At 47.0% G+C, this 24,684-nt stretch overlaps 1 protein-coding gene across 8 annotated transcripts in view; it reads left to right on the top strand.

The window, feature by feature from the left end:
- CARD11 (caspase recruitment domain family member 11) overlaps positions 1 to 24,684 on the top strand; it is a 137,673-nt gene that overhangs the window by 54,099 nt on the left and 58,890 nt on the right. For all 8 annotated transcript variants that reach the window (XM_084818275.1, XM_084818276.1, XM_084818279.1 and 5 more), the window contains exons 5-11: positions 1,264 to 1,443; positions 7,165 to 7,317; positions 8,211 to 8,336; positions 9,766 to 9,960; positions 13,085 to 13,264; positions 23,050 to 23,101; positions 23,906 to 24,021. In XM_084818275.1, coding sequence (XP_084674401.1) covers positions 1,264 to 1,443; positions 7,165 to 7,317; positions 8,211 to 8,336; positions 9,766 to 9,960; positions 13,085 to 13,264; positions 23,050 to 23,101; positions 23,906 to 24,021 — 1,002 coding nt within the window. The remainder of the gene's footprint in view (positions 1 to 1,263; positions 1,444 to 7,164; positions 7,318 to 8,210; positions 8,337 to 9,765; positions 9,961 to 13,084; positions 13,265 to 23,049; positions 23,102 to 23,905; positions 24,022 to 24,684) is intronic.

Raw genomic sequence — 24,684 nt, 5'->3', positions numbered from 1 at the left:
TTTTCAAGAATGCCTCTGGATCCCATGTGATCCCCAGAGGTATCCTTCGAAAATAAAAATGGCGGATTTGCCTTCTCTGAAACCAATGTTGGAGCAGAAAATTGTGGATTCGAAAGAGTGGCTTTGTGTTTTGTCTTTGAATTTGCCTCCTGGGAAATGGGTGCTTTGTGACTGGCTATGCCTATCATGGCAGCCATTTAGTGAGAGTGCCCACAACATGCTCTCAGAATTCCAGATGTGCCCACTGGCCCCAAAAGGTTGAGGCCCCCTGGTCTAAGGGCACATCTCGTACTCTGTACACCAGCCTTCCCCAACTCGGTGCACTCTAGATGTGTTGGACTACAAATGCCATTGTCTCTAGCCAGCATGGCATGTGCCATGCTGGGTGGGGGTGACGGGAGTTGTAGCTCTGTTGAAGGATACACATCTGGAGGGCACTAGGTTAGGGAAGGCTGCTGTAGATTTTACTATGGTTTAATTGTTCCCTCTCCCCAAGGAAGTCTGGGAATTGTAGCTCTGTTGGAGGGACCGTGGCTCTGTGGTAAAGCACATGCTTCGTATGCAGAAGGTCCCAAGTTCGATCCCTGGCATCTCCAGGCAGGGTTGGAAAAACACTGAAGAGCACTGCTGACAGTCAGTGTCAACAATACTGGGCTAGATTGGGTCTGACTCAGTAGAAGGCAGCTTCCTGTGTTCCTATGGAAGACTCAGAATCTCTCATTGAGAATTCTCAGTGCCCTCATCAAACTACAATCCCCAGGGCTCTTTTGGGGGGAAGACACAACATTGAAAGTGGTATAAAAAATAATATATGTTTAGAGCATGGATAAGCCCTATGAGAAAAAGCTTGATTCATCCAGCTACTGTAGGCATGACCAGGGGTCATTTGTGCATCCTGTAGCACTGCTTGTTGGTAATGCCTAAGACAATCCTAGGATGACTTCACTTTCTCCCCCAGTTGTTCTAGGGTAATGGGTTTGTAGCTTAATGGGGCAATTACCTCTGTTTGTGGGGTAGTTCTTCTAGGAAGTTAACCAGAGATCCCTTCCTATTGGTTTAATAATGCATAGTGTTGGTTGAGATATGAGAGTTGGAGACCATATCAAGAGCATGAAATCTTGTGTTTAGTGGAGTGGAGTGGAGTGGAGTGGAGTGGAGTGGAGTGGAGTGGAGATCAGTTTTGTGGACACCACTGCTGATTAGATGTTTGATGTGTGTTTATCGATCTTTGCTTATCCCTCTCTCGAATATGGGGCTCACTAGATTGACCAGCTGAAACACTGGCTGAATAAAGTGGAGGAGGAATGTAAACTGGAAAGGAACCAGTCTTTGAAACTCAAGAACGACATTGAAAACCGACCAAAGAAGGAACAAGTTCTGGAACTGGAGCGGGAGAATGAGATGCTGAAGACCAAGATTCAGGAGTTACAGTCTATCATTCAGGTGAAGAAGGAGAGGCTTTTGCCTTACATCTGGTTGGCCAGAAGTAGTGATGGCCAGCAACTTGGATGGCTTTGGATGTGGGGAAATCTCAGAAGCCCTATGGCAGGGGTGAGAACCCAGGGACCAAATCTCTCCTTCCTGGGGTCCCTACCTGGCTCTCTGGGGTTCCCCAAATGGCCCAACCCCTTTCCATTGACCACTGCTTGTTTTCTGGTTTCCCAGCTTTTGTGCAGTTTTTTCCCCATTCTGAAAGGTTGCGATGCCTCTCCTAAGGCTTCATTACTGGCTGTCGGAGCTTTAAGCTACAGCATGCTGGCATTTTTACTATTTGGCCCCACCTTTTTGCCTCTGGTCCTAGCCGCCACTGGCATTTGACCCTCTAGAGCTTCTTTGAAATGTAATTCAACTGCTGAAAGAGGTTCAACACTCCTGTCAGGAATGAATCTGAGCATGTGGAGATGTCTAGCAGCTCAGATTCAGGTTCAGAATGGGAACAGCCAGAACAGGGGGAAGCACCCTCCCTAGTGAGCTCAGATACAGCAAGCCTTTCTTCCCAAGACTTTGGCACACAGTTGGCTCAGCCTGAACGCCCGCCCCCTTTCCTCCACCATGAGAACCCAGGTTTTGGAGGAGAGGGAGAGCAAGGAGCACAACTTGAGGGACGCTAGGGTCCGTTGCAGAGCGAAGTAGGAAAAGTTAGAGGCCGAGCTCAGATGCTGTGCCAGGTTGGCCACTCGTGGAAGCCAACGTAGGAGGGAGCCACCCTAAGGGAGGGGCAGCCCTGCAAAGCTAGTCTGGCCGAGAAGTTCTTGCCCAGACTGCTGGCAACTTCTCTAACTTCCACTTCGTCTCCTCTATTGATATTCATAGATAACGGCCACCAGTTTGGATGGCTTTAAAAGGGACAAATTCCTGGAGGAAAAGGCTATCCATGGCTACTAGTCTGGATGGCTATGTGCTACCTCCAGTACCTGAGGCAGTGAGCCTGTGTACACCAGCTGCTGGGGAACGTGGGCGGGAGGGTGCTGTTGCGCTCGTGTGCTGCTTGTGGGGTCCCTGGTCGACAGCTGGCTGGCCACTGTGTGAACAGAACGCTGGACGAGGTGGACCCTTGGTCTGATCTAGTTCTTATGTGTGGATTAGCAGTTTCATTGCAGTCCGAGAGTCTCCTAGAATCTGCATTTGTAAAGAAGCTAGTCATTAACTAATAAAGAAGTGTAGCTCAGAGCCTTGATTCCTAGAGTATGTTGATTGTGAAGGGAGAGGACGAAGGAACGTGGCGTGGCAACGCCTCCCCTAAGGGGCTGCTGAACCAGACTCTCAGGGTCAGGGGTGGAGTTTCAGTACTCTGTGACCACGTGCCGCGTGAGCTCAGTAAGTCTTCGTTGCCATGACCCTGTAAGGTAGGCCAGAATTATTATCCCCGCATTACAGATGAAAAGTGGCTGAGGCTGAGAGAATAATGACTTGTGTGAGGCTACCGAGTGAGTTTATGGCTGAGATGAGAAGTGGGGACCTGGCTGACAGCTCACTCTCTTAACTGCTATGTCACACCAGCTCTGAGGGAGTCTCTCGCAACTTTAGAGCGGTGTAAAATTTTTGGGCACAGGAGAGTTTGCTAGAACACATCGGAACCAGAGTAATTTCCCTGCCACATTGGACCGGCCCAATCCTTCCCCTTGCAGAGAAAAATGAAGGGGCCCTGAGGACAATCTTAACCCTGGATTGATCTACGCAACCCTCAGGCTGATCCAAAGGCTTAGCTCAATTTGAGGTTTATTCCATGTTGTCTAAGGAGACACTCTTGCTATTCCGTTCTGCCAGCTCTGGTCCCTTCCCAGGCCAATAATAATTAATCAGCATGACTCAACTTGAGCTTAATCGCAAGTTGGAAATAAAGCAGTACAGAAACAGAGCTATAATTAATTGGAACCAGACCATGAGCACAGTAGAGACATTACTCTACAGCAATGTAAGCTTCCTTGGGAGTAAGTCCAGACTATTTAGTTAGTTAGTTATTTCTATACCACCCAATAGCCAAAGCTCTCTGGGCAGTTCACACAAATTAAAATCGCAAGGTACAGTATAAAAACAATATAAAATATGAAAGCTTAAAACTACGGTATAAAAGTACAACCAGAATAAAACCTAGCAGCAACAACGCAGAGGTTTAAAATACGGTAACAGATTTAAAATAGCTGAGCTAAAAGATTAGAATGCTAAAATGCCTGGGAAAATAAAAAGGTCTTTGCCAGGCACCGGAAAGACACCAGGCAAATGCCAGGTGAACCACTCTAAGGACCACAATCCACAATGGGGTGCCACAGCAGAAAAGGCCCTCTTCCTGATAGCCACCCACCTCCCTTCCCTTGAAAGGGGCTCCCGGAGAAGGGCCCCTGAAGATGATCTTAGGGTCCAAGCAGGTAGGATTAGATTGCTTAGAGAGCAATCCCATGGTCCCAGGAGAGCATCCCAGGTGCCATAGGGTTCTTGGAGGCTCCCCGCCAATGCTGTAGACATTGCTACAACCTCGGAAGGGGAGCTCCGATATCCGAGCCTTCCCCCCACCTCCCCAGCAGCTGCCGTGGAAAGAACTGCACTGCCTGCTTTCCAGGCTCGCAAAAGCGACCTCGGGGAAGTCTGAAAGGGGGCATACTGGTGGGAGGGAAGGAGGCAGATGCGGTCGGGATATGAAGAATCCCCTGACCTCTCCAGTCCCAGCTCCGCCCCTGCCGGTGTGCCTCCTTTAAAAAGGCTCAGAGGCCCATCTAGAATAAAAATGCAACAGCAGAAGCATGGAGAGGTGAAAACCGCCTCCATCGCTCCCCCTGCCATGCTGGCAGTAGCCCGGAAGGGCACTGGATCCACGGAAGCCTCCGAGCTCAGAATCTTTCATCTCACAGGGGCACAACCCATAGGACTGCACCCTTATATACCACTTACCATATTTAAAGAAATACCTCTAAGCAGTGTACAAGAGAAATTAAATACATTAAAATGCAATGTAATGTACATTAAAATACAGTTAAATATATAAAACCTTGAGAAAAACATTGAAACCAAGACGACAGCATAATTAACAAACTGGGCAGCACGCTCACTCAGGGAAGGCCTGCGTGAAGAGACGGGTCTTTGATTGGTGCCTGAAGCATGCTACAGTTGGCGCCTCCTGAATATATTTAAACACAAGCCCAGTCGCCATCAGTGACCAGGAATTCCATGCAAGGGAGCAAGTGGGGTGGCGGCGGAGGGATAGAGTGCCCCATCCCTCCTGTGCACCTAGCATAGAAACCAAGTGGAAGCCCAGTGCGGAAATGCAGCTCTCTGTCCCTTCTCTGCCAGACCCAGAAGGATGATAAAACTGTATACAGGGTAGTAACTTTTGTGAGCTTATTTACAAGGCCGGAGTAAATCCCATTGAACTCGGTGGGACATAACTTTGAATAAATGCATGTAGGGTCAAGATATCCGTGGGGTTTGTATCTGAGAGTGAATAGAGGAGGGTGTTATGTATGTGTTTGTTTGGGCAAATTCTTTCTTTCTTTCTTTCTTTCTTTCTTTCTTTCTTTCTTTCTTTCTTTCTTTCTTTGCTTGTCACATATTTGTACCTTTTGACTCCCGCGTTTATGAGATTATTTTTGGACAGCAAATTACTTAAAGGCAGAGGGGGAAGGAGCTCTAGCCGCAGCCAAGAAGGAAACATTTGTTCTAGTCGGCAGCGGTGATGACTCCAGGCATGGATTTTCGATTATTCATGGCATGTTGCCCTGAAATGGCTGTGCATGTTTTAAGAACGCCTCTGCCATCGAGCAGGGCCTAGGAGTAGAAGCAAAGAACAAATTTGGTTCTGTGGAAACATGCTGTGCAAAGAAGTTTGTTTGCATGCTGGCTCTAGAAGCAAGGGCCTAAGGATGTGATCTTGGGGAGGCAGAGTTCTGGGTTTCTGGGGTCTGGTTCAGATGTTTACTGGGAGGCAAGCCAGTACCCAGGGTGGAGATGCAGGTGAGTTGCTGATTCCCTTCCACCACCATCCAAGAAATTGCAGATGAAAATAGTTGTGAAGTGAAATGAGTCTTGCCTAGAGATGGGAGAGTCAGCAATTTTTGAGTTTGCTAAAATTCTCTGAAATTCACTTTGAAGCTCATTTTGGCTCACTCCCATTTTCAATTTCAACCTGTTTTTCAGCTTGTTTGAATGGGGAAAGAGCGTATTTCTGTGCATATTTTTCAAAAGTGTGCACTTTTCCACCATTGACTAATGCATGAAAATGTGTATTTTGCGTATTTTTAAAAAATACGCATTGTTCGAATGCGACTGTAAGTTCGGGAGTTTGCAAACATTTCTCCCCCAAAAGCACTCCAGCTTGTGTTTGTGTTTATGTTTGCAAACAGGTCAAGTTCTCATGTTGCAAACAGAAACAAAACTCTCACACATCCCTCATCCCACCGTTGCATTTGCAGGCATGGGCCGGGAGGAAAGTTTGGACATTCTTCTAGGAGTGTGGGCAAACACACCAATGGCAGTGCGGTGTTCCTTTTGGCAATTGCTGGTTGAGACACAATTTAAATACAAATACATAAATAACTGTATATTGTGTAACCTGCAGCATAAATGCTCCCAGGGTGGCTAATAAAACATCTCCAGAGTGCCCCCACCAAGCAATTCTACATAATCAATACATAGAATTGTATGTATCTAATTCCGCCTTCCCACACCTAGTCCCCTCCAGATCTCTTGGACTACAACTTCCAGGATCCCCCAGCCAGCATGGCTGGCTGGGGCATGCTGGGAGTTGTAGTTCAACACATCTGGAGAGCGCCAGGTTGGGGAAGGCTATTCTAATTTTTATGGAGATAGGGGAGTCTCCAAAGATGTATGATCAGCGCCTAACATTACAATCTTTTCAGTGCCAGGTTAAGACAACTTTGCAACTGTCAACTGATTTAGTCAATTTTTGTATTTTTGTCTTCCGCAATTGCAAAATCTGGGGTTGCTTTTAAAAGCAGGAACTAGAGAGGCAGAAAGGAAAAATGGAAAGGGTAACAAGGAAGTTGGTATGCATTCTGTTAGAGAAATAGGTATTGGAGAGGATAAATGAGAAGCAACAGTATTCTCAAAAAGTACAATAATTTCAGCCTGAATCCACGATCTAAATTCTACTAGACCAGCATTTCTCAACCTGGGGCTCTCCAGATATGCTGGACTGCAATTCCCATTATTCCCAGCCTGGGAGTTGCACATCTGTAGGGTGCCACATTGGGGAAGGTGTACAAGACCCACTGTTTCGTGTGAGTTCTTAGAAAATGTGCCTACTGCTCCTACTCATTTTTCTCCACATCCATGAGGGTGAGAAATGCAATGGGGTTGCCCCCTTCCAGCTTCTGAAGAATCCACCAGAGTTTGCACTATGATCCCAGGGTGGGATCATTGGTAGTGCGATGGATGCCTCCCAGACAGGCTGCCAGGCTGCCGTTGTTTTTTAAAACATCAAAGAACATAGTCTAAAATGTAACAGAGAAGAGCAATATAAACAATTTACAAAAACACCTTGACCAGAGATATTGGCACAGGATTTCTTTAACCCTTTGCTCTCCTGAAGGGATCTAAAATCTAAGGAAATATTAATCTTTGTCTTTCCCTTCCCATTTTCCCATGACTGTTTTTTTCCCTCTACCCCTTCTTCTCTCCACCACTGCCCTCTAAAACATATGTGCACAACAGGCTGGGAAACCCAGCTTGCCGGATTCCGACAAAGCCATTCTGGATATCCTGGAACATGACCGAAAAGAGGCCCTGGAGGATCGCCAGGAATTGGTCAACAAGATCTTTAATCTCCAGGAAGAGATCCGCCATGCAGAGGACCTCCGAGATAAGGTGAGATGGAAATCAGGGAGGCGGAAGGGATGGGGACAGAAATTCAAACTTGCTCTAAGTTCTTTTAACTCATCATCATTATTTTGGGGATCTCCACTGACTGAAGCACTAGAATCCATTTAGCATAATTCTACTTATGGTGCTCTGTGCACAGGGCCGACCCTACCATTAGGCAAAGTGAGGCAGTTGCCTCAGGGGGCAAATGCTGGGAGGTGGCAGCAAGGTGATGGAGAATTGTGTGCCATATGGTCTTCCCTACGGCCCCTAAGATAGAATGCTGCCTTCAGGTATGGTGGACGATACAATCTTTTCTGTCAGTGTTGAACAAAGATGTTCCATCTTGAAGAAAGCCTTTTGTACATGGAATGGGAGGGCACCATCTTGTTCTTTGCCTCAGGCATCAAAATATCTTGGGCCAGCCCTGTCTGTGCCTATATGTACTGTTACAGCAGTGCTGGGGAACCTCAGGCCTGGGAGTCTGTAGGCAAACTGAATAGCTGCCTGGCCTTCTGCCCGCACTAAGCCCCTCAGCATACCAATATCTGGCTTTTCATCTACCGTCTTGAGCATATGCTTAATTATTCCATGTAGAATAGTAAACAATTTATAATTTTTGATTAACTATTGATACATTTCATTGTCTTTCATGCCTATTTTGCACCCCATATAAGATACACTTCAATGTATATGTTGCCGCTTCTTCTCTGATGTTAGAATGTTTTGCAACAAGGGCTCGCGGATTTGGAGCAATGACTCGGCCCTCATGTCTCCCTACAATCAGCCGGGCCAGAGTTCTGACATAAGGATATAGCTCAGTGGGGGCTCCGCTCCTCGGAGCATGCTAGATCTTGATCGATAGCCTTGATGCACTATGCTTATTGATTCATTTGTAGTACCTCGAGGAGAAACAAGAACTGGAGTTAAAATGCTCGACTCTGGGGAAAGACTGCGAAATGTACAAACATCGAATGAATACTGTGATGATACAGCTGGAAGAAGTGGAGAAGGAGAGAGACCAGGTACCTGGAATCATCAGCGTGGGAGGGGCTTTTTCTGGTCTTATTACAGTCTGTAGCATTTACACTGCACAACCGTCTCCAACCTGGTGCCCTCCCATCATCCCTGACCATTGGCCATGCTGGTTGGGGCTGATGGGAATTGTAGTCTAAAATATCTGGAGGGCACCAGGCTGGGGAAGGCGGATGTGGCAGTTAAAGAGTGTTCAAAGCACACAGAAGCCATGTGCAGTGGTCTACCAGAAGCTTGAAATTCCTGTAGTTGTTGCCTGCCTGCTGTGGGTTATTGTCAAGTACCCCATAGGCCACAGCATCCCTGCTTCAGATTCCCCAGCTCTGGGTTTGTGACCTGCTGCTATGTAAAATCACAGCATCCCCTGGTTCCTCTCTTGTCACAACTGGCAGAGAGATGGACATCTGTTGCTTTCTATTCATGGAGCATCTCTCTCTAGCTAGGACCGTAGACAATTGTGAATTCAGTTAGATAGGCTTGTAGGCTTCCCAGATGTTCAGCCAAGATGGTCGCTGGCACACAGTGACCTGGCTTGCACCATCACCTGGGCTTGAACAAGCCACAGTGGCTTGTTTAAGCTGCGGTGCATGCTGGGCACAATTTGAATAATCACTGCTCTGATGCAGCTTGTCATGTCATCTGAACCCAGGTGGCAGGGGTTGTTTGACGGTTAAAAAACCCTCAAATAACCCATGGTCTGTTGTTAAACAACCCTCAAATAACCCATGGTCTGTTGTAAAACAACCTTCAAATAACCCATGGTCTGTTGTTAAACAACCCTCAAATAACCCATGGTCTGTTGTAAAACAACCTTCAAATAACCCATGGTCTGTTGTTGAACAACCCTCAAATAACCCATGTTCTGTTGTTGAACAACCCTCAAAAAACCCATGGTCTGTTGTTGAACAACCCTCAGTTAACCCATGGTCTGTTGTTGAACAACCCTCAAATAACCCATGGTCTGCTGTAAAACAACCCTCAAATAACCCATGGTCTGTTGTAAAACAACCCTCAAATAACCCATGGTCTGTTGTTGAACAACCCTCAAATAACCCATGGTCTGTTGTTGAACAACCCTCAGTTAACCCATGGTCTGTTGTTGAACAACCCTCAGTTAACCCATGGTCTGTTGTTAAACAACCCTCAAATAACCCATGTTGTTGTGTTATTTGAGGGCTGTTTAACTCTCAAACAAGCCATGTCACCTGGGTTCGGATGACATGACAAGCTGTGCGTAGGCAGTGATTATTCAAATCACGCCCAACACGTGCCATGGCTTAAACAAGTCCCCGTATGAGACTGGCCCAATGTCGCATATGGATGGGAGGATTCCTACCTGGAAGAGTTGATAATCTGGGATGAATCTGGGCAGCCTCTGCATGCTCCAACACATTGGTCTGACTTGCTTTGTTTCTCAAGGCGTTCCATTCGCGTGATGAGGCGCAAACCCAGTACGCCCAGTGCTTGATCGAGAAGGACAAATATCGGAAGCAGATCCGGGAGCTGGAGGAGAGGAACGATGAGCTCCGGATTGAAGTGGTCCGGAAGGAGGCCTGCATCATTAATCTGGAATGCAAACTGAGGCGTCTCTCTAAGGACAACTACAATGACCAGGTAGAACCGGGAAGGTTATTTATTACTCTGTTCCCTCACTCTGGGCAGGCTTGGCACCAACACCTGACATACCCGGGCAACTGCCATGGCCAAGGTGTTGCCTACTGGGGGCTGTGCAGCTCGCTTTTCAGCCCCCATTTTTAAATGTTCCATAATGCAATGCCCAGTGGCCCAAGTGGCGACCAGGGAGAGATGTGAGGGGGAGGGGAGACATCAGCCCCAGCCATCAGCATGTGGGGGGGGGAACCGGAAGTGGGAAGGACGGGGAGCTCTTGGTACAGGGGGCAGTTGGCTTGGGGGGGCATCTGCACCAGCCCTGGCTCTGGGCCACGTCACTCATTATTGCTGTTTTCGTTCAAACATACCCCAAGACGTTTTTAAGTGTACCGCTGCAGTTGTGATGTGTGAATGCAATGAGCCTGCATTTGCAAATAACATGGATCATACCAAATAGTCAGGAGTTGGAACCTCTCCCTGCTGAGCAGGACCTGCCCCAATCCCTCCCCTTCCTCCATCTTGCGCACTTGTACCCTCACCGCTGCTGTGTCAGCTCTGTGGAGAACACCCGTTGGAGGCTGTGCCAGCAGGCCGTCCTGCTGAGCGCGGGGTGTGGAGCGGAGCAGCGCAGTTCCTCACTCCTCCCACACCGCAGCCTGATGCGGGCGCCTCACCCAGCTTCATGGGTGAGCCAGCCCTGCTGCTGAAAGTACAGAGGGTGTCGAACTGGGTTTGCAGCCATGTCACATGTGAAATGGCCCTCTGTGCTGTCACCAAATCATCATTTGGAGGAGGATGCGGCGTGGGGTTTTCTTTTTAATTCACACTGTTTGGGGTAGCAGCAGTGTTGGGAAGCCAGGGTAAGAAAAGGTTTGTCAGCACTTTTAGAACATCCTTTCAATTTGTGACATGGCTTTTTTCGAGCAACTAGTCATGAGCTGGTCCTCATATTAACACTTTAACTGGGCTGTCGGCTGTTACTAAAGTAGAAAAGGAAAGAACCAGTGGAGAACCGGAATGGTGCTTTACAAGGTACAAGAAGGCGAGTCTCTGCCCTGAGCTGTTTAAATCTATTATTCAATATAGGGAAGCAACAAAGGAAGGGAAGAGAAACATAAGCAGGTGTAAACAAGGGGGATGTTATTATTTCAGTTACACAAATGTAGGCTTAGCTATAGGGTGGCCACTAGTGAACAGCCAAAAAAGAAGCTATGCATCATCAAAAAAGAAGACAAAAGAGGATACCAATTCACCCCAAAAACGCATATGCTAATTTATATGTATATATACAAATTAAAAAATTATTATCGTAATTTAATTAGAAACACGGTACATCTCATCATAGTGTGGAAGACTGTGCCCAGGTGACCTCTGTGCCTTGCTCAGTCTAGGTACTGATGGGCAACGTCAAGGCCCAGCTCTTCCTTCTGATGTTTTTCAATCTTTAAACCGGACTTGGACCAGACAGCTCTTCAAAGAGAGGATGCCTTCAAATAGAGGACAGCAAAACAGGACACCTGGCCACCCATGGCACCCTACTTCTTCTCGCTTTGGGCACCAGAAGGCCTGAGTTCAATTCCCAGACAAGGTCCCCTCCTTCTAGTGGGGAAGAGGGAACTACATCTTTAAAACCCAAATGGGAGGGGACCGTGGCTCAGCGGTAGAATGCCAGCTTTGAAGGCCAAAGTTCCTAGGGTCAGTCCCTGGTATTGTTTAAGGATCAGGTAGTGCTAGGGAAGACAAGACCACTGCCATGGCAATCGTGGAGAGCCACTGCCAGTCAGAGTACACGATTTGGCGTGGCAACTTTGTGGGGGTCGAAGGACCATTTTCACCACTAGACAGACCAGTGCTTTGACTCTATATAAGGCAGCTCTGTACGTTCACCAGGTCCCAGCCAGATTCCAGGTTCTTTGTAAGCCAGCCTCTCCCCAACCTGATGCCCTCCAGATGTGTTGGACTGCAACTCCCATCATTCACAGCCAGCTGTGGCCATGTTGGCTGGGGATGATGGGAGTTCCAGTCCAACACACCTGGAGGGCACCAGTTTGGGGAAGGCTGTTGAAAGCTTTACGTCAACCTTCAAGGAGATCCTATGCTCCAAACTTGGAAGGCAAATAAGGCAAGGATGAAGTTTGCCTGTAACCAGCGCAAGTTACAGCAGCAACAACAGTGAGGGGGCATAGCTCAGTGGCAGAGCACATGTTTTGCGTGTACATGGTCCCAGGTTCGATCCCTGGCTTCTCCAGGTAGGGCTAGGAGAGAATCCTGCCTGAAACCCTGGAGAGCCATTGCTGCCGGTCAGTGTTGACAATACTGGGCTAGATGGACCGATGTTCTGACTCAGCAGAAGGCAGCTTCCACTGCTCCTAACAAGTGTCTCCTAACTGTTCAGACCTCTGAGCAAGTCTATAGGGAATCACCTGATCCACCTTGGCCTATCGTTGTTAAGGCACTGGATGTTGGTGTGATGATGGGCTCCCCCTTACCCTGTAGTTCTGTTCTTTGGGCAGGGATGGGTTGTGCTGCACACAGGCAGAAGAACATTCTTCTGGTCATGGGTTCAGGACACGCTTTCATCAGGATACCCATCAGCTCCAAAATGGCTAGCACGAGGAGGAGGAGGAGTGTGCTTTGGGGACAGGCCTAGGATCGCATGCCAGATCTGGAACGTTGGCCCACTTATTCAGAATACTGGCCCTGCCTGTGATTCAAGTGGGTGTGAACATACCACCTGGAAGGGGTTTTTCCAGTGGAGGGTGGTGGCTCTCTAAGCTCCACAGCTTGGAGAGGTCCTTTAGAGGTCCGACTGGTTCTGACTGAAACCTGGAAAGTATTTACCACCACACTGACATTGGAGCCACCAGCCTCCACTGGGTTTTTCTGCTAGAACAGGGGTGGGGAAACTCTTTTCTGTTGAGAGCTGCATTCCCTTGGGGGTAATCTATCAGGGGCCAATCCAGCAGTGGGCAGAGTTTGGAAAAGGGGCTGAGATCCGCATGAAGATCCACATCCCGAGCCCGCGGGCCACGGGTTCCCCGCCCCTGTGCAAGATAGACCTAAGCGCCAGTGTCAACTTCGGAGGCCATGCCGATCTCACAAAAGGCATCCTTCCTTTGGCTTCCAGAGCTTACCGAGGAATTTGCCCCTCACGGTGATTTCCCAGGCTTTCGAAATCCCCAGCCCCAAAACCAATGGCCAGGAGGCTGATGACTCTTCGACCTCCGAGGAGTCCCCTGAAGACAGCAAGTTCTTTGTTTTGGATCAGCCTCGATTCAGAAGAAGGATGAACCTGAAAGGAATCCAGGTATGTTCCAAGATGAGGCTCGAACAGCTGGAAAATAATGCTTGAACCTCAAAGGCATGATTTGAGGGCAAGACGATTGATTCCCTCCACCCTTCTCCCCTCCCTCCACCCCCCCCATTCCTCCTCTTGGCTGTGAATTGATGATATGGAGGGCAAGATAATTGCATTCCCTCCACCTGTCTCCCCTCCCTCCGCACCCCCACACACCCCCTCACACCCCCTCATATTGCTCCCCTTGGCTGTACTCTCCAGTATCAGTTTACAGGTCTAGGTGAACTATGATCTTACTAAAAAGAAAACTACTTTTTCGCCAGTTTTGCGATGTCAGGAAATAATTGCTCCTCGATAACCCAGTGGCTCTCTGGAATTGCTTTCACATCATCTGCTGCTGTTGTTTCTTGGGGCTGGAGCTTCCTGGGAAATAACATGAACGTGGTGAGATTATAAAGACGTGGATGGAAAATGGGGTGGGTACTTCTGGGAAGGCGGAGAGGGGGATACCGGCACACCCTCTCCTGGTCTTATCAAGACACACTGTGGGAGGGGTCGGGATTGTTCACTGCTGGGCAATGCCCATGTGCCCTCCCTCCCTCCCTCCCTCCCTCCCTCTCTTTTCTTGGCCTAGGAGAAACCCTGGGGCAGGCCTGCTTTAAGAACCCTGCTAAGGATCCATATATAACCCTGTTAAATAAACCTGTTCGACTATCAACACCTACATGAAGGCTGAATTCAAAGAGTTGATTTTCAGCTGATAAGGTGCCCACTGTCTCTGGCATCCAGCACAGTTCTGACCTTTGCTCCTCTGATTCTACTTTGGCCCTCAAAAGAGGCTGCCCATTCACCCTGCTCACTCTGACAGCTTGAACCTCTTCCCAGAACACCTATGCTGTGCCACCTCTTTTCCTCTTCCTCAAAACCCGCCTTTTCCATTAGGTCTTTGGCTTAACCCCTTAGTCCTCACCACCAGCTGAAATGTCGTCTGGGTGCATGTAACGGCACGTGCCCATGTTCACCTTCTTTTACCTTGACCTCTCTTCTGCCGCCCCTTCCTTCATATATTTCTGCTTTTCCTTTCCTGCCCCTATCCCTTTAAATTTAGATTGTAAGCACCTGGGGGCTGAGACTGGTCTTTTTGTTGTTGCTTTTCAGTACCTTCTGACACGCCACTCCAACTGTCACTGTATACCTAACAACAGTCCATATTTTCTGAAACTTGTCTGTGGTAAAAAATCATCCTGCCCATATCTTGTCCCTGTTTTGCTTTTGGGGGAGTTGTAAATCAACTGAGTTCAATGGGGCTGATTCCAGAATAGGTGTGCCTAAGACTGCAGCCTCAGTTTCCTGGAATAAACAAGAAGTGAGATGGATGCCTTCTGTTTTTTGTTTTGTTTCTTATTTTATTGATGGATTTGACTGATGGATGGATGGATTGATTGATTGATTGATTGATTGCTTTCCGATACTGTCCAATAGCTGAAGCTCTCTGGGCAGCTCACACAACAAAATGCAAAAACATAATGTAAAAACTTTAAAAGTTTAAAACAGAATAAAAGCAAAGTAAACGCCAACAACAGTGCAAAGATCTAAAAATGCACTAACATCATTTGTATAAGTGAAGGCTAAAAAGCCTGGGAGAAAAAAGGGTCTTCACTTGGCTCCAAAAAGACCACAATGTTTTACCAAAGGCTGCAATTCTCTGCTCACTGAGCACCAAGCTATGTGTTGCTTTAAGCACACACTTTAAAAAGTGTGCTTCCAGCTGGCCAGTCTCTTTCTTTAGTAAAGCAGTTGCGGATGGGCCTTGATCTGGATTGGAACCACAGTGTGGGTGGTGGTTTAATCCTTTTCCTCCCCTGCCCTTTTCCTGCCAAAAATCACCCCTACCAAGCTGCTATTCCCCCCGCCCCGCAATATGTTATTTGCAGAAAATAGCAACTTTGGGGGACTTTTGCTGAGGAAAACGGCATGGTGGAAAAGGGGTAACCCCCCCCCCACTAAGGTGGCCACTGATGCATCGCCCAAAAAGAGGAAATGCATCATGCATGAAGAGGGCAAAAGGGGACACTGTTTTGCATAAAAGTTGCATCTGCTGATGTATATATAGGATGCAGAATGTAGAAACAATTGCTATCATTTAAATAGAAATACAATATTTCTTGGCGTGGTGGGGAAGACTCTCTAGGTGACCAGTATGTATGTATTTTTTATTTATTAGATTTATTAGCTGCCCATCTGGCTGGCTACCTGGCCACTCTAGGCAGTGTACAGTACAAATGACAACACAAAATACAACATAATCAACTGAACCAAACAACATTGCTCTAAAAAAATTCTAATCCACCCCAAATGCCTGCCTGAACTGCCAGGTTTTCAAAGCCCGGCAGAAGCTCAGTCTGCTCTCTGGGTGCTAGTTGTTACTTGATGGCCAGCAATTTCAGATCTCCAGCTTTCCCTTCTTGGAGTTCTTGATCTTTAAAATGGACTTGAGCTGGGCAGCTCCTCAGCAAGAAGATGCCTTCAATTAAGTGAATGTCCATCGACAGCCCTTCAAATGGAGGACTAACCTCCATAAAGTAGGACACATGGACCCGCTCAGTGCTGCCTGCAGGCTTTTGAAGGCCCTTGGGCAAGACACCCTCAATCTGCCCCTCCCTCGGTGAGACTGCCTTCTCACTGTGCCATGGTCCCCAGCTGCTCTTGCTCCCGTCCTCTCTCTCATGGTTGCTACCACTTCCTGCTTGACAATCAGAGAGTCAGAGATCAAGGAGGCCGTGGCACACAGCACATAATTCAACTGTGGAATTCGCTACCACAACGTGTAGGGATGGCCACCAATTTGGATGGCTTAAAAGAGGGTTAGATAAATTCCTGGAGGAGCAGGGTAGTCCTGATGGTTATGTGCTACTACCAGTAACAGAGGCAGTATGCCTGTGTACATCAGTTGCTGGGGAACATGGGCAGGAGGGTGCTGTTGCACTCTTGTCCTGCTTGTAAGTTTCCCGTGGGCAGCTGGTTGGCCACTGTGTGAACAGATTGCTGGACTAGATGGACCCTTGGTCTGATCCAGCAGGGCTCTTCTTATGTTCTTATCTGCTGCTGCTCCTTCTCACCACCTCTACCATTGTTTGGACTGGAGCCAGAGGCAGGTGAACAAGCAGGTTACAATGGTGAAGAAGAGGAGCAAGTCAGGGAGCTCAGGTTAGTGGGCCCCTGCTGGGGTATGGGCCTTTGGCAGGTGCCCAACCATACCTACCCTTGACACCGGCCCCAATCTGGATTGGGGCTCTCCACAGCTACTTTTCCTATAGAACGTGGCCAGTTGTAAGCATGCTTTTGAAAGTATGTACTTAATGTAGAAGTAATAGTCAAATGCTTTGTTGTTGTTCAGTCGTTAAGTCATGTCCGACTCTTCGTGACCCCATGGACCATGGCACGCTAGGCCTTCCTGTCCTCCACTCTCTCCCGGAGTGTGCTGAAGTTCATGTTCATTGCATCGGTGATGCTATCCAGCCATCTCATCCTCTGCCGTCCCCTTCTCCTTTTGCCTTCAATCTTTCCCAGCATCAGGGTCTTTTCCAGTGAGTCTTCTCTTCGCATTAGGTGGCCAAAATATTTGAGCTTCAGCTTCAGTATCTGTCCTTCCAATGACCAGTCAGGGTTGATTTCCTTTAGGATTTGACCTCCTTGCAGTCCAGGGGACTCTTAAGAGTCTTCTACAAATGCTTACTTCTGAGTAAACAAGTGTTAATTCTTTGAAGCATGTTTATGTCTTAAATACAATGGTGGATGGCATTATATTGATAATACCCTACCTTACAGTTGAAGAATACTGCAAGGGCAGTGACCATGGCTGGATCAAAACTGTCAATACTGAAAATCTGTATGAAGAATTGTCAGTTTGGGTAACATCCTTTCAATAACATCATCTGCTGCATTCAGCGGAGCTTTTGTGATCGGAATCCAATATTTCTTTGCCTCCTTGATAGTTGCAACAGCATCCAAAAAAAAGCTAGAAAATTGGAGCACTACTTTAAGCCCAGTGCAAATGAAAAAGCTGATGGACAGCAAAGGGCTGACGGAAAAGTTCCTATTGGCTGGAAAGAATAATAGAAACGAAGTCAGCCAAAATCCAGAGCAAAATTAGCTACCTAATTAAGGTTAAATTAAGCCATGTCTTTAGCTCATCCAAGTGTATGGGGAGATGTGCTTGAAGTCCTTGATTTTGCTCCTTGATTGACTGAGTAACTGGATCTTCTGCCACGCTGTTAACTCTATGAACGTTTTACTAACAAAACTTGCTGCAGTGGAAGAATGGGCTGCTTCTTCCTGCCTGTATTTATTGCCTTCTGGAAACTTTCCTTACTACTAGGAGCAAAAGAGCTCCTGTTCAGAACAACGTACAACATTCCCTGAATTGTGCTGGTAGATCTTGGGATTTATTTTCGGGGACGACTTGGGATTTACCATAGTCCACTGACTCCAGAGTAGGCCTTGGCCTGCTTGGAGGCCTGTACTTTCTGGCGCACCTTGATGATGTCATTAGCTAGACAATCCTCGCTAATCCTAGACCAGAGGTCTTCCAATGGGCTATGGCTTGAAGGACAAGGTTCAACGCCAGCATTGACTTATGTATTTTATCTTACTAATACATTGCATGCCAGCCTTTCCCAATCTGGTATCTTCCAGATGTCTTGGACTACAACTCCCAGAATCACCTAGGCAGCACATCTGGAGGGCACCAAGTTGGGGAAGGCTATTAAGGTGGTCCAGCTGGTCCAGGGACTACAGAAGCAAGCAAGAGACCAGAGAGCAAGCAATCAGAGTGAGCAGACAGGGGGAGCAAACAGGAGTTGGCCAGGGGAATTCAGCAGGGGAGGTCAAGGGGGAGGCCCCTAACTTTTTTTAAAATTATTTTTCTTGTAACACACACTTCCAAACCAGTCGGACTCTGCTTTTAACCTCTAGTGAGTAGAGGAGCAGGCACAGGCTAGTCTAGAACAATCAGAAAGCTAGATACAAAAAGGGAAAAGAGGCTATGGAAGGACAAGACTCTCCAGTTGTGGTGACCTGCAAGGTGTGTGCAATGTTTGTTTTCTTGCCTGAGAACCTACACCTGCAACAAGTGCAAGTTGATCATGCTGCTGGGAGAAAAAGTAAGAGGACTGGAGCGGCGACTGTCAACCCTCCGGGGAATAAGAGAACACGAAGAGTTCTTGGACAGAATGGTGGAACTACAGCAGCAAAGTGAAGACCAGAAGCTTGAAGAGCAACAGCAAGCTGAGGATGAAGTGGGAAATGCTGAGGTGAGGAAAAATGCAGTAAAGGATACTCCTTGGAAAGGGGTGACAGTTAGGAGAAGAACAACTAGACGCCACTCTGCACCGGTGGAAGCAGTGGAGCTGTGAAACCGATTCCAGGTACTTGAGGATGAGACTGGAGGACAGCCTGCAGAGGAAGAATCACAGGGGAACCTGCATGAGAGTGAGCAAGAGGCTGAAGGTCAGTCAAGTAGACGTGATGAAACCCAGGCCTACAACAAGAAGAAGAGTAGTAGTAGTGGGAGACTCCTTGCTGCGTGGGATCAAGACCCAAGTATGTTGCGAAGACCCGTGGACTCTCCAGGTATGTTGTCTCCCGGGAGGATGGATTAGAGACGCGACTGAAAGGTTGCCTGCACTCATAAAGCCCACTGACAGGTATCCCTTTCTTTTCATCCATGTGGGAACAAATGATTCCACCAAGCGGAGCTATAAAGAAATCACATCAGACTTTGAAGCTTGGGAAGGAAACTCAAGAACTTTGGGGCCTAGATAGTTTTCTCATCCATCCTTCCAGGAGTTAGAAGAGGGATAGAAAGGGAAAGAAAAATACTCCGGGTGAATGACTGGCTACGAAGGTGGTGCTGGCACGAGAGAGTTGGATTCTGGGACCACGAGCTATACTTCCTGGAAGATGGGCTGTTGGCAAGGGACGGGTTGCACCTCACAAAGGCTGGGAAGAATGTGTTTGGCCACAGCATGAAGAACTTCATCAGGAGGTCTTTAAACTGAATCCTACGGGGAAGGGAGATGTAAAGTTGGGGGTAACAATGGACGAAGGCTCATGCACCGCAACGGAGAGAACAGCTCTAATAGCGCCTAATAATAGTCTTCAGACACATGTAGGAAGAAAGCCAGACTATGAAGCACATGGTCTTCGATGTCTATACACTAATTTCGAGAGTATGGGAAACAAACAGAACGAACTTGAACTCTTAATACAAGAGGGAAATTATGACTTGATAGATATAACTGAGACTTGGTGGGATGACTCTCATGACTGGAATACAGCAATTGAAAGATACAACTAGTTCAAAAAAAACAGGAGGAACAGAAAGGGAGGTGGGGTTGCACTGTATGTGAAAAATACATATCTCTGCACAGAAATACAGGAGGAGGAGCTTGGTAGCCCCATCGAGAGCATCTGGATCAAAATAAATGGAGCAAAGAATAAAAGGAACCTGGTGGCCAGAGTCTACTACCGGCCACCCAATCAAGGAGAAGACGAGGATGAAACTTTTGAAAAGCAAATAGCCAGTGTTTCAAGGAAGCATGATGTAGTAGTAATGGGGAACTTCAATTTCCCCGATATTTGTTGGGAGACAAATTCTGCAAAACATGGCCCCTCCAGGAAATTCCTGACTTGTGTGGTGGATAACTTCCTCCTACAGAAAGTAGAGGAAGGAACTAGAGGATCGGCTATCCTTGACTTGATCCTAACCAATAGAGATGACTTAGTGGATAAAGTAGCAGTTACAGGAACTCTGGGGGAAAGCGACCATGTTGTACTTGAGTTCTTGGTTCTAAGGGAAGCAAAAGCCGAGTGTAGTCAAACGCGTACCCTGGATTTTAGGAAAGCTGATTTTAACAAACTCAGAACAATGATCAGTAAGGTCCCATGGCAAGTGACTCTAACGAGAAAAGGAGTCCAAGATGGGTGGGAGCTTTTAAAAAAGGAAATTCTCAAGGCACAATTACAAACAATTCCAACAAGAAGAAAAGGTGGAAGACAACAGAAGAAGCCAATGTGGCGTCACAAAAAGCTAACAGATGACCTGAAAACAAAAAAGGACACATATAGGAAGTGGAAAGAAGGCCAAGCAACAAAGGAAGAGTACAGGCAGGTAGCACAGAATTGCAGGAATGACGTCAGGAAGGCTAAAGTTGAGAACGAGGTGAGGTTAGCGAGGGATGTTAAAAGCAACAAAAAGGCTTTCTTCAGCTACATGCATAGTAAAAGACATAGGAAAGAAACGGTTGTTCAGCTATTAAATAAGGATGGCAAAACGATAACAGATGACAAAGAAAAGGCAGAGGTGCTCAATTCCTACTTTGGCTCAGTCTTCTCCCAAAAGAGGGTCTATGACCCCCCTGGCAAAGGCGAAGTACAGGCTGAAGGGGCAGGATTGCAGCTTGAGATCGATAGGCATATGGTCAAGGAACACCTAATTACTTTGAATAAGTTCAAATCTCCAGGGCCAGATGAACTATCCTAGAGTAATAAAGGAACTGGCAGAAGAACTCTCAGAACCGCTGTCTATTCTCTTTGAGAAATCATGGAGGACGGGGGAAGTGCCAGATGACTGGAGGAGGGCTAATGTTGTCCCTACAGACCACTCAGTCTGACATCAGTCCCTGGGAAAATTCTGGAGCAGATGATAAAGCAATCCATCTGTAAGCACCTTGAAGACAATGTAATGATTATTCGAAACCAACATGGATTTGTCAAGAACAAATCCTGCCAGACAAATCTGATCTCATTTTTTGATCAGGTAACCTCCCTTGTGGACTGTGGGAATACTGTGGACATAATATACCTCGACTTCAGCAAAGCTTTCGACAAAGTGCCCCATGATCTCCTGATAAGCAAACTAGCTCAAAGTGGGTTAGATGAAACAACGATGCGGTGGATCCACAGTTGGCTACAGAATCGGACTCAAAGAGTGCTTATCAATGGGACCTTCTCAAACTGCGGAGAGGTAACGAGTGGGGTACCACAGGGCTCAGTCTTGGGCCCAGTGCTCTTCCACATTTTTATTAATGACTTGGAGGAGGAGGTGCAGGGAATGCTGATCAAGATGACACCAAATTGGGCGGGATAGCTAATACTTTGGAAGACAGAAACAAAATTCAAAGTGATCTTGATAGACTGGAGCACTGGGCAGAAAACAACAGAATGACATTTAATAGGGATAAATGCCAAGTTCTGCACCTAGGAAAAAGAAACCAAATGCACAGTTACAAGATGGGGGATACGTGGCTCAACAACACTACAAGCGAGAGGATCTTGGAATTGTTGTCGACCACAAGCTGAATATGAGCCAACAATGTGATGTGGCTGCAAAAAAGGCCAATGCTCTTTTGGGCTGCATTAATAGAAGCATAGCTTCCAAATCCCAGGAAGTACTAGTTCCCCTCTACTCAGCACTGGTTAGGCCCTATCTGGAGTACTGTGTCCAGTTCTGGGCACCACATTTTAAGAAGGATGCAGACTACTGGAGAGGGTTCAGAGGAGGACAACAAAGATGATCAGGGGACTGGAAACAAAGCCCTATGAAGAGAGACTGAAAGAACTGGGCATGTTTAGCCTTGAGAAGAGAAGACTGAGGGGAGATATGATAGTGCTCTTCAAGTACTTGAAGGGTTGTCACAGAGAGGAAGGCCAGGATCTCTTCTTGATCATCCCAGAGTGCAGGACACGGAATCATGGGCTCAAGTGACAGGAAGCCAGATTCTGGCTGAACATCAGGAAAAACCTCCTGACTGTTAGAGCAAGACGACAATGGAACCAATGACCTCGGGAGATGGTGGGCTCTCCCACACTGGAAGCATTCAAGATGAGCCTGGACAGCCATCTGTCAGGGATGCTCCGACTTGGATTCCTGCATTGAGCAGGGGGGTGGACTCGATGGCCTTGTAGGCCCCTTCCAACCCTACTATTCTATGATTCTATGATTATATCCCATGCTTTTCCAATAAGTTGTTCAAAGCCACTTGTGTCAAAATATAAAACCCATTTCCAGGCTGCTGTCTGTTATATCTCACCAGCAGTAATACGCATGGGTATACTGCCTCTGAACATGGGCATCCTATTTACTTTTTGTGGCTCAAGGCTTGTCGGTATTCTTGTTCTCTGTGGATTTGTCAGATCCATTTGTAAGTTAGTAGCTTTTACCACATCTTGTGGGAAGGTATTTGCATGACATAATTATGTGTTGTGTGAACAAGTCATGAAGGATAAGGCCATGAACAGTATGCTTCTCTCTCCGTATCAGTTGCTAGGGAACGCAAGCGGGAAGATACTGTTGCACTCATGTCTTCCTTGTGGGGTTCCCAATACCATCTGGTTGGTCGCTGTGTGAACAGAATGCTGGACTAGATGGACTTTTGGTCTGATCCATCAGGGTTCTTCTGATGTTCTTATGCAAATACTTCCTTCTGCCAGCCCTGATCCTACTGCCAATCATCATAATTGGGCAACCCCAAATTCCAGCATGTCCAGTCTGTCCTCCATTTCCTGGAGTTACCTAGCACAATATCCTTACGTCCATGTGAACACAATCCTTGTTACTTTTAAAAAAAACATGGGAGTTGCAATATATTTGATACTTCGGCTTTTATCTCTTTCCCCCTACAAACGAGAAGCATGGAGTCACCGTTCGGTATGGGGAAAGCGTGGGAGGTGTCTGTTTTACAGGGAATGCTAACATATATCCCAAGTTCAGCGTGCTTTCTGTCCTCTTTCAGCTGCCAAGAATGAAATCCCCTGTCAGATGGAGCAAGGCATCGGACTTTCAAGGTCAGAGAAAAAAAACTACGTCCCTGTTGCCCGTCTCGTCCGTCTTCTGTCTTAATGCGCAAGCTGTTTCACTTGTTCCAACTAACGTTTCCAGGCAGGCAAACACAAACCTAGTTCCCAGAAGATAATTTTTCCTCCCTGATAGCAAACACTTATAAACATCACTTGAAACGGTCCGGTATTTGGCCCAGTCATGCTTCCATCTCTCTCTAGATCTGGAATATTCCTTCCCAAAGGCAATGTGGTTGTCAGAACCGGCCCATACCAAGACCCAGAACCAGAGGAGACCTAGCAGATAGTGGGATAAAGAGAAAACAGGGTAGCATTTTTAGACAGATTGGTGTCCGTATGTATTGCCTGGTATCCAGATCTGATTAAGTAGATGTTTGTCTCTCTCTCTATTTTTTAAGTTGTTGGGTTCATGCTGATATTTGGGGTTCGGAGCAAGGGAAAAGAGCCACTTTAAGAAAGGATTTGAATGCGTGAATTCCTGAAGGGTACACTCGATAGGGACGTGTATCTTTCCACTTAGATCTGTTCCCCAAACTCTGCCGTGTTGAATAAAGAGGAAAGAGTTGGATAAGACCAGGAAGGAAAAGATTTTCTTGGATCCTGGAGCAAAAAAAAAAAAAAATTAAAGACAACACCATGGGGGGGATGGCAAAGCAAACTAGAGCAATAATCACATGTGTCAGAAATCTTATTTGCACAGAATGATTTTCATCAAAGCCAGACTTAATGCCAAGAACTCAGGCATCTCTCATCCCCTCTGACTTTATCCATTTCTGTCATTTGTGAGCCCAGCAGTTCGAGGACATGACGAAGACCGGGGTGACACCAACAGCAGCCATGCGGACATCAATTCCTCTAATCCCATTTCCATCAGCACCTCAGTGGGCAGCTGTGAAGTTGGCAAAATTGTAAGGAACTGATGGAGCATCCCTTGTGTGACCTTCTCTGTAGAACACAGTTATGGGGGCTATTTCCGTCTTGGTAATCTCAACCGCTATGAAATTGAAAGCTTTGGCATCTTGCAATCTTAATCCTTTGAGGGCACAATACTCTGCATGCTTAGACAGAAAAAAGACGTACAACTCCCAGCATTCTCCAGCCAGCCATGCTGGCTGGGGAATGCTGGGAGAAGTAGGGCTTTTTTCTGTCTAAACATGCATAGGATTAAAACCTTAAAGTCCTTTTTATTAGAGCGTTATTAACCTTTCCTCTTAAAAAAAAAATCCCTGTTGCTGGGTTATGTTTATTTAAAGAGCTTTCACAGTCTCTACCAATTTTAACAGTTGGGGGTGGGCAGGTGGCAGGAGAGGGAGCTTTCCTTCTTTGCTGCATTGCAATTGACTCTTTTTTAAAAGCAAACCATTTTATTGGAGTCCTTACAGTTTCACTTCTATAAGCCAAAGCGGGGTCAGGAACAGGGTGCCCTTAGCAGCTGGGAGGGGCTGGGGGTTCGGTGGAGACCAGCTGATCCATTTCTCCCCTGCTTGGATGTATTTCCATAATCTCTCAAGGTAGACATCCCATTACCCGACAATGTGATCACGGACACAGCAGGTGCAGTTAGTTACAGA

The sequence above is a fragment of the Heloderma suspectum genome, chromosome 12 (genome assembly GCF_057233095.1).
Source record: "Heloderma suspectum isolate Gila_16-S chromosome 12, 16-S_ref, whole genome shotgun sequence".
Lineage (NCBI taxonomy): Eukaryota > Metazoa > Chordata > Lepidosauria > Squamata > Helodermatidae > Heloderma > Heloderma suspectum.
Note: the sequence above shows the minus strand (reverse complement) of the source record. Positions and strands in the feature narration are given on the sequence as shown.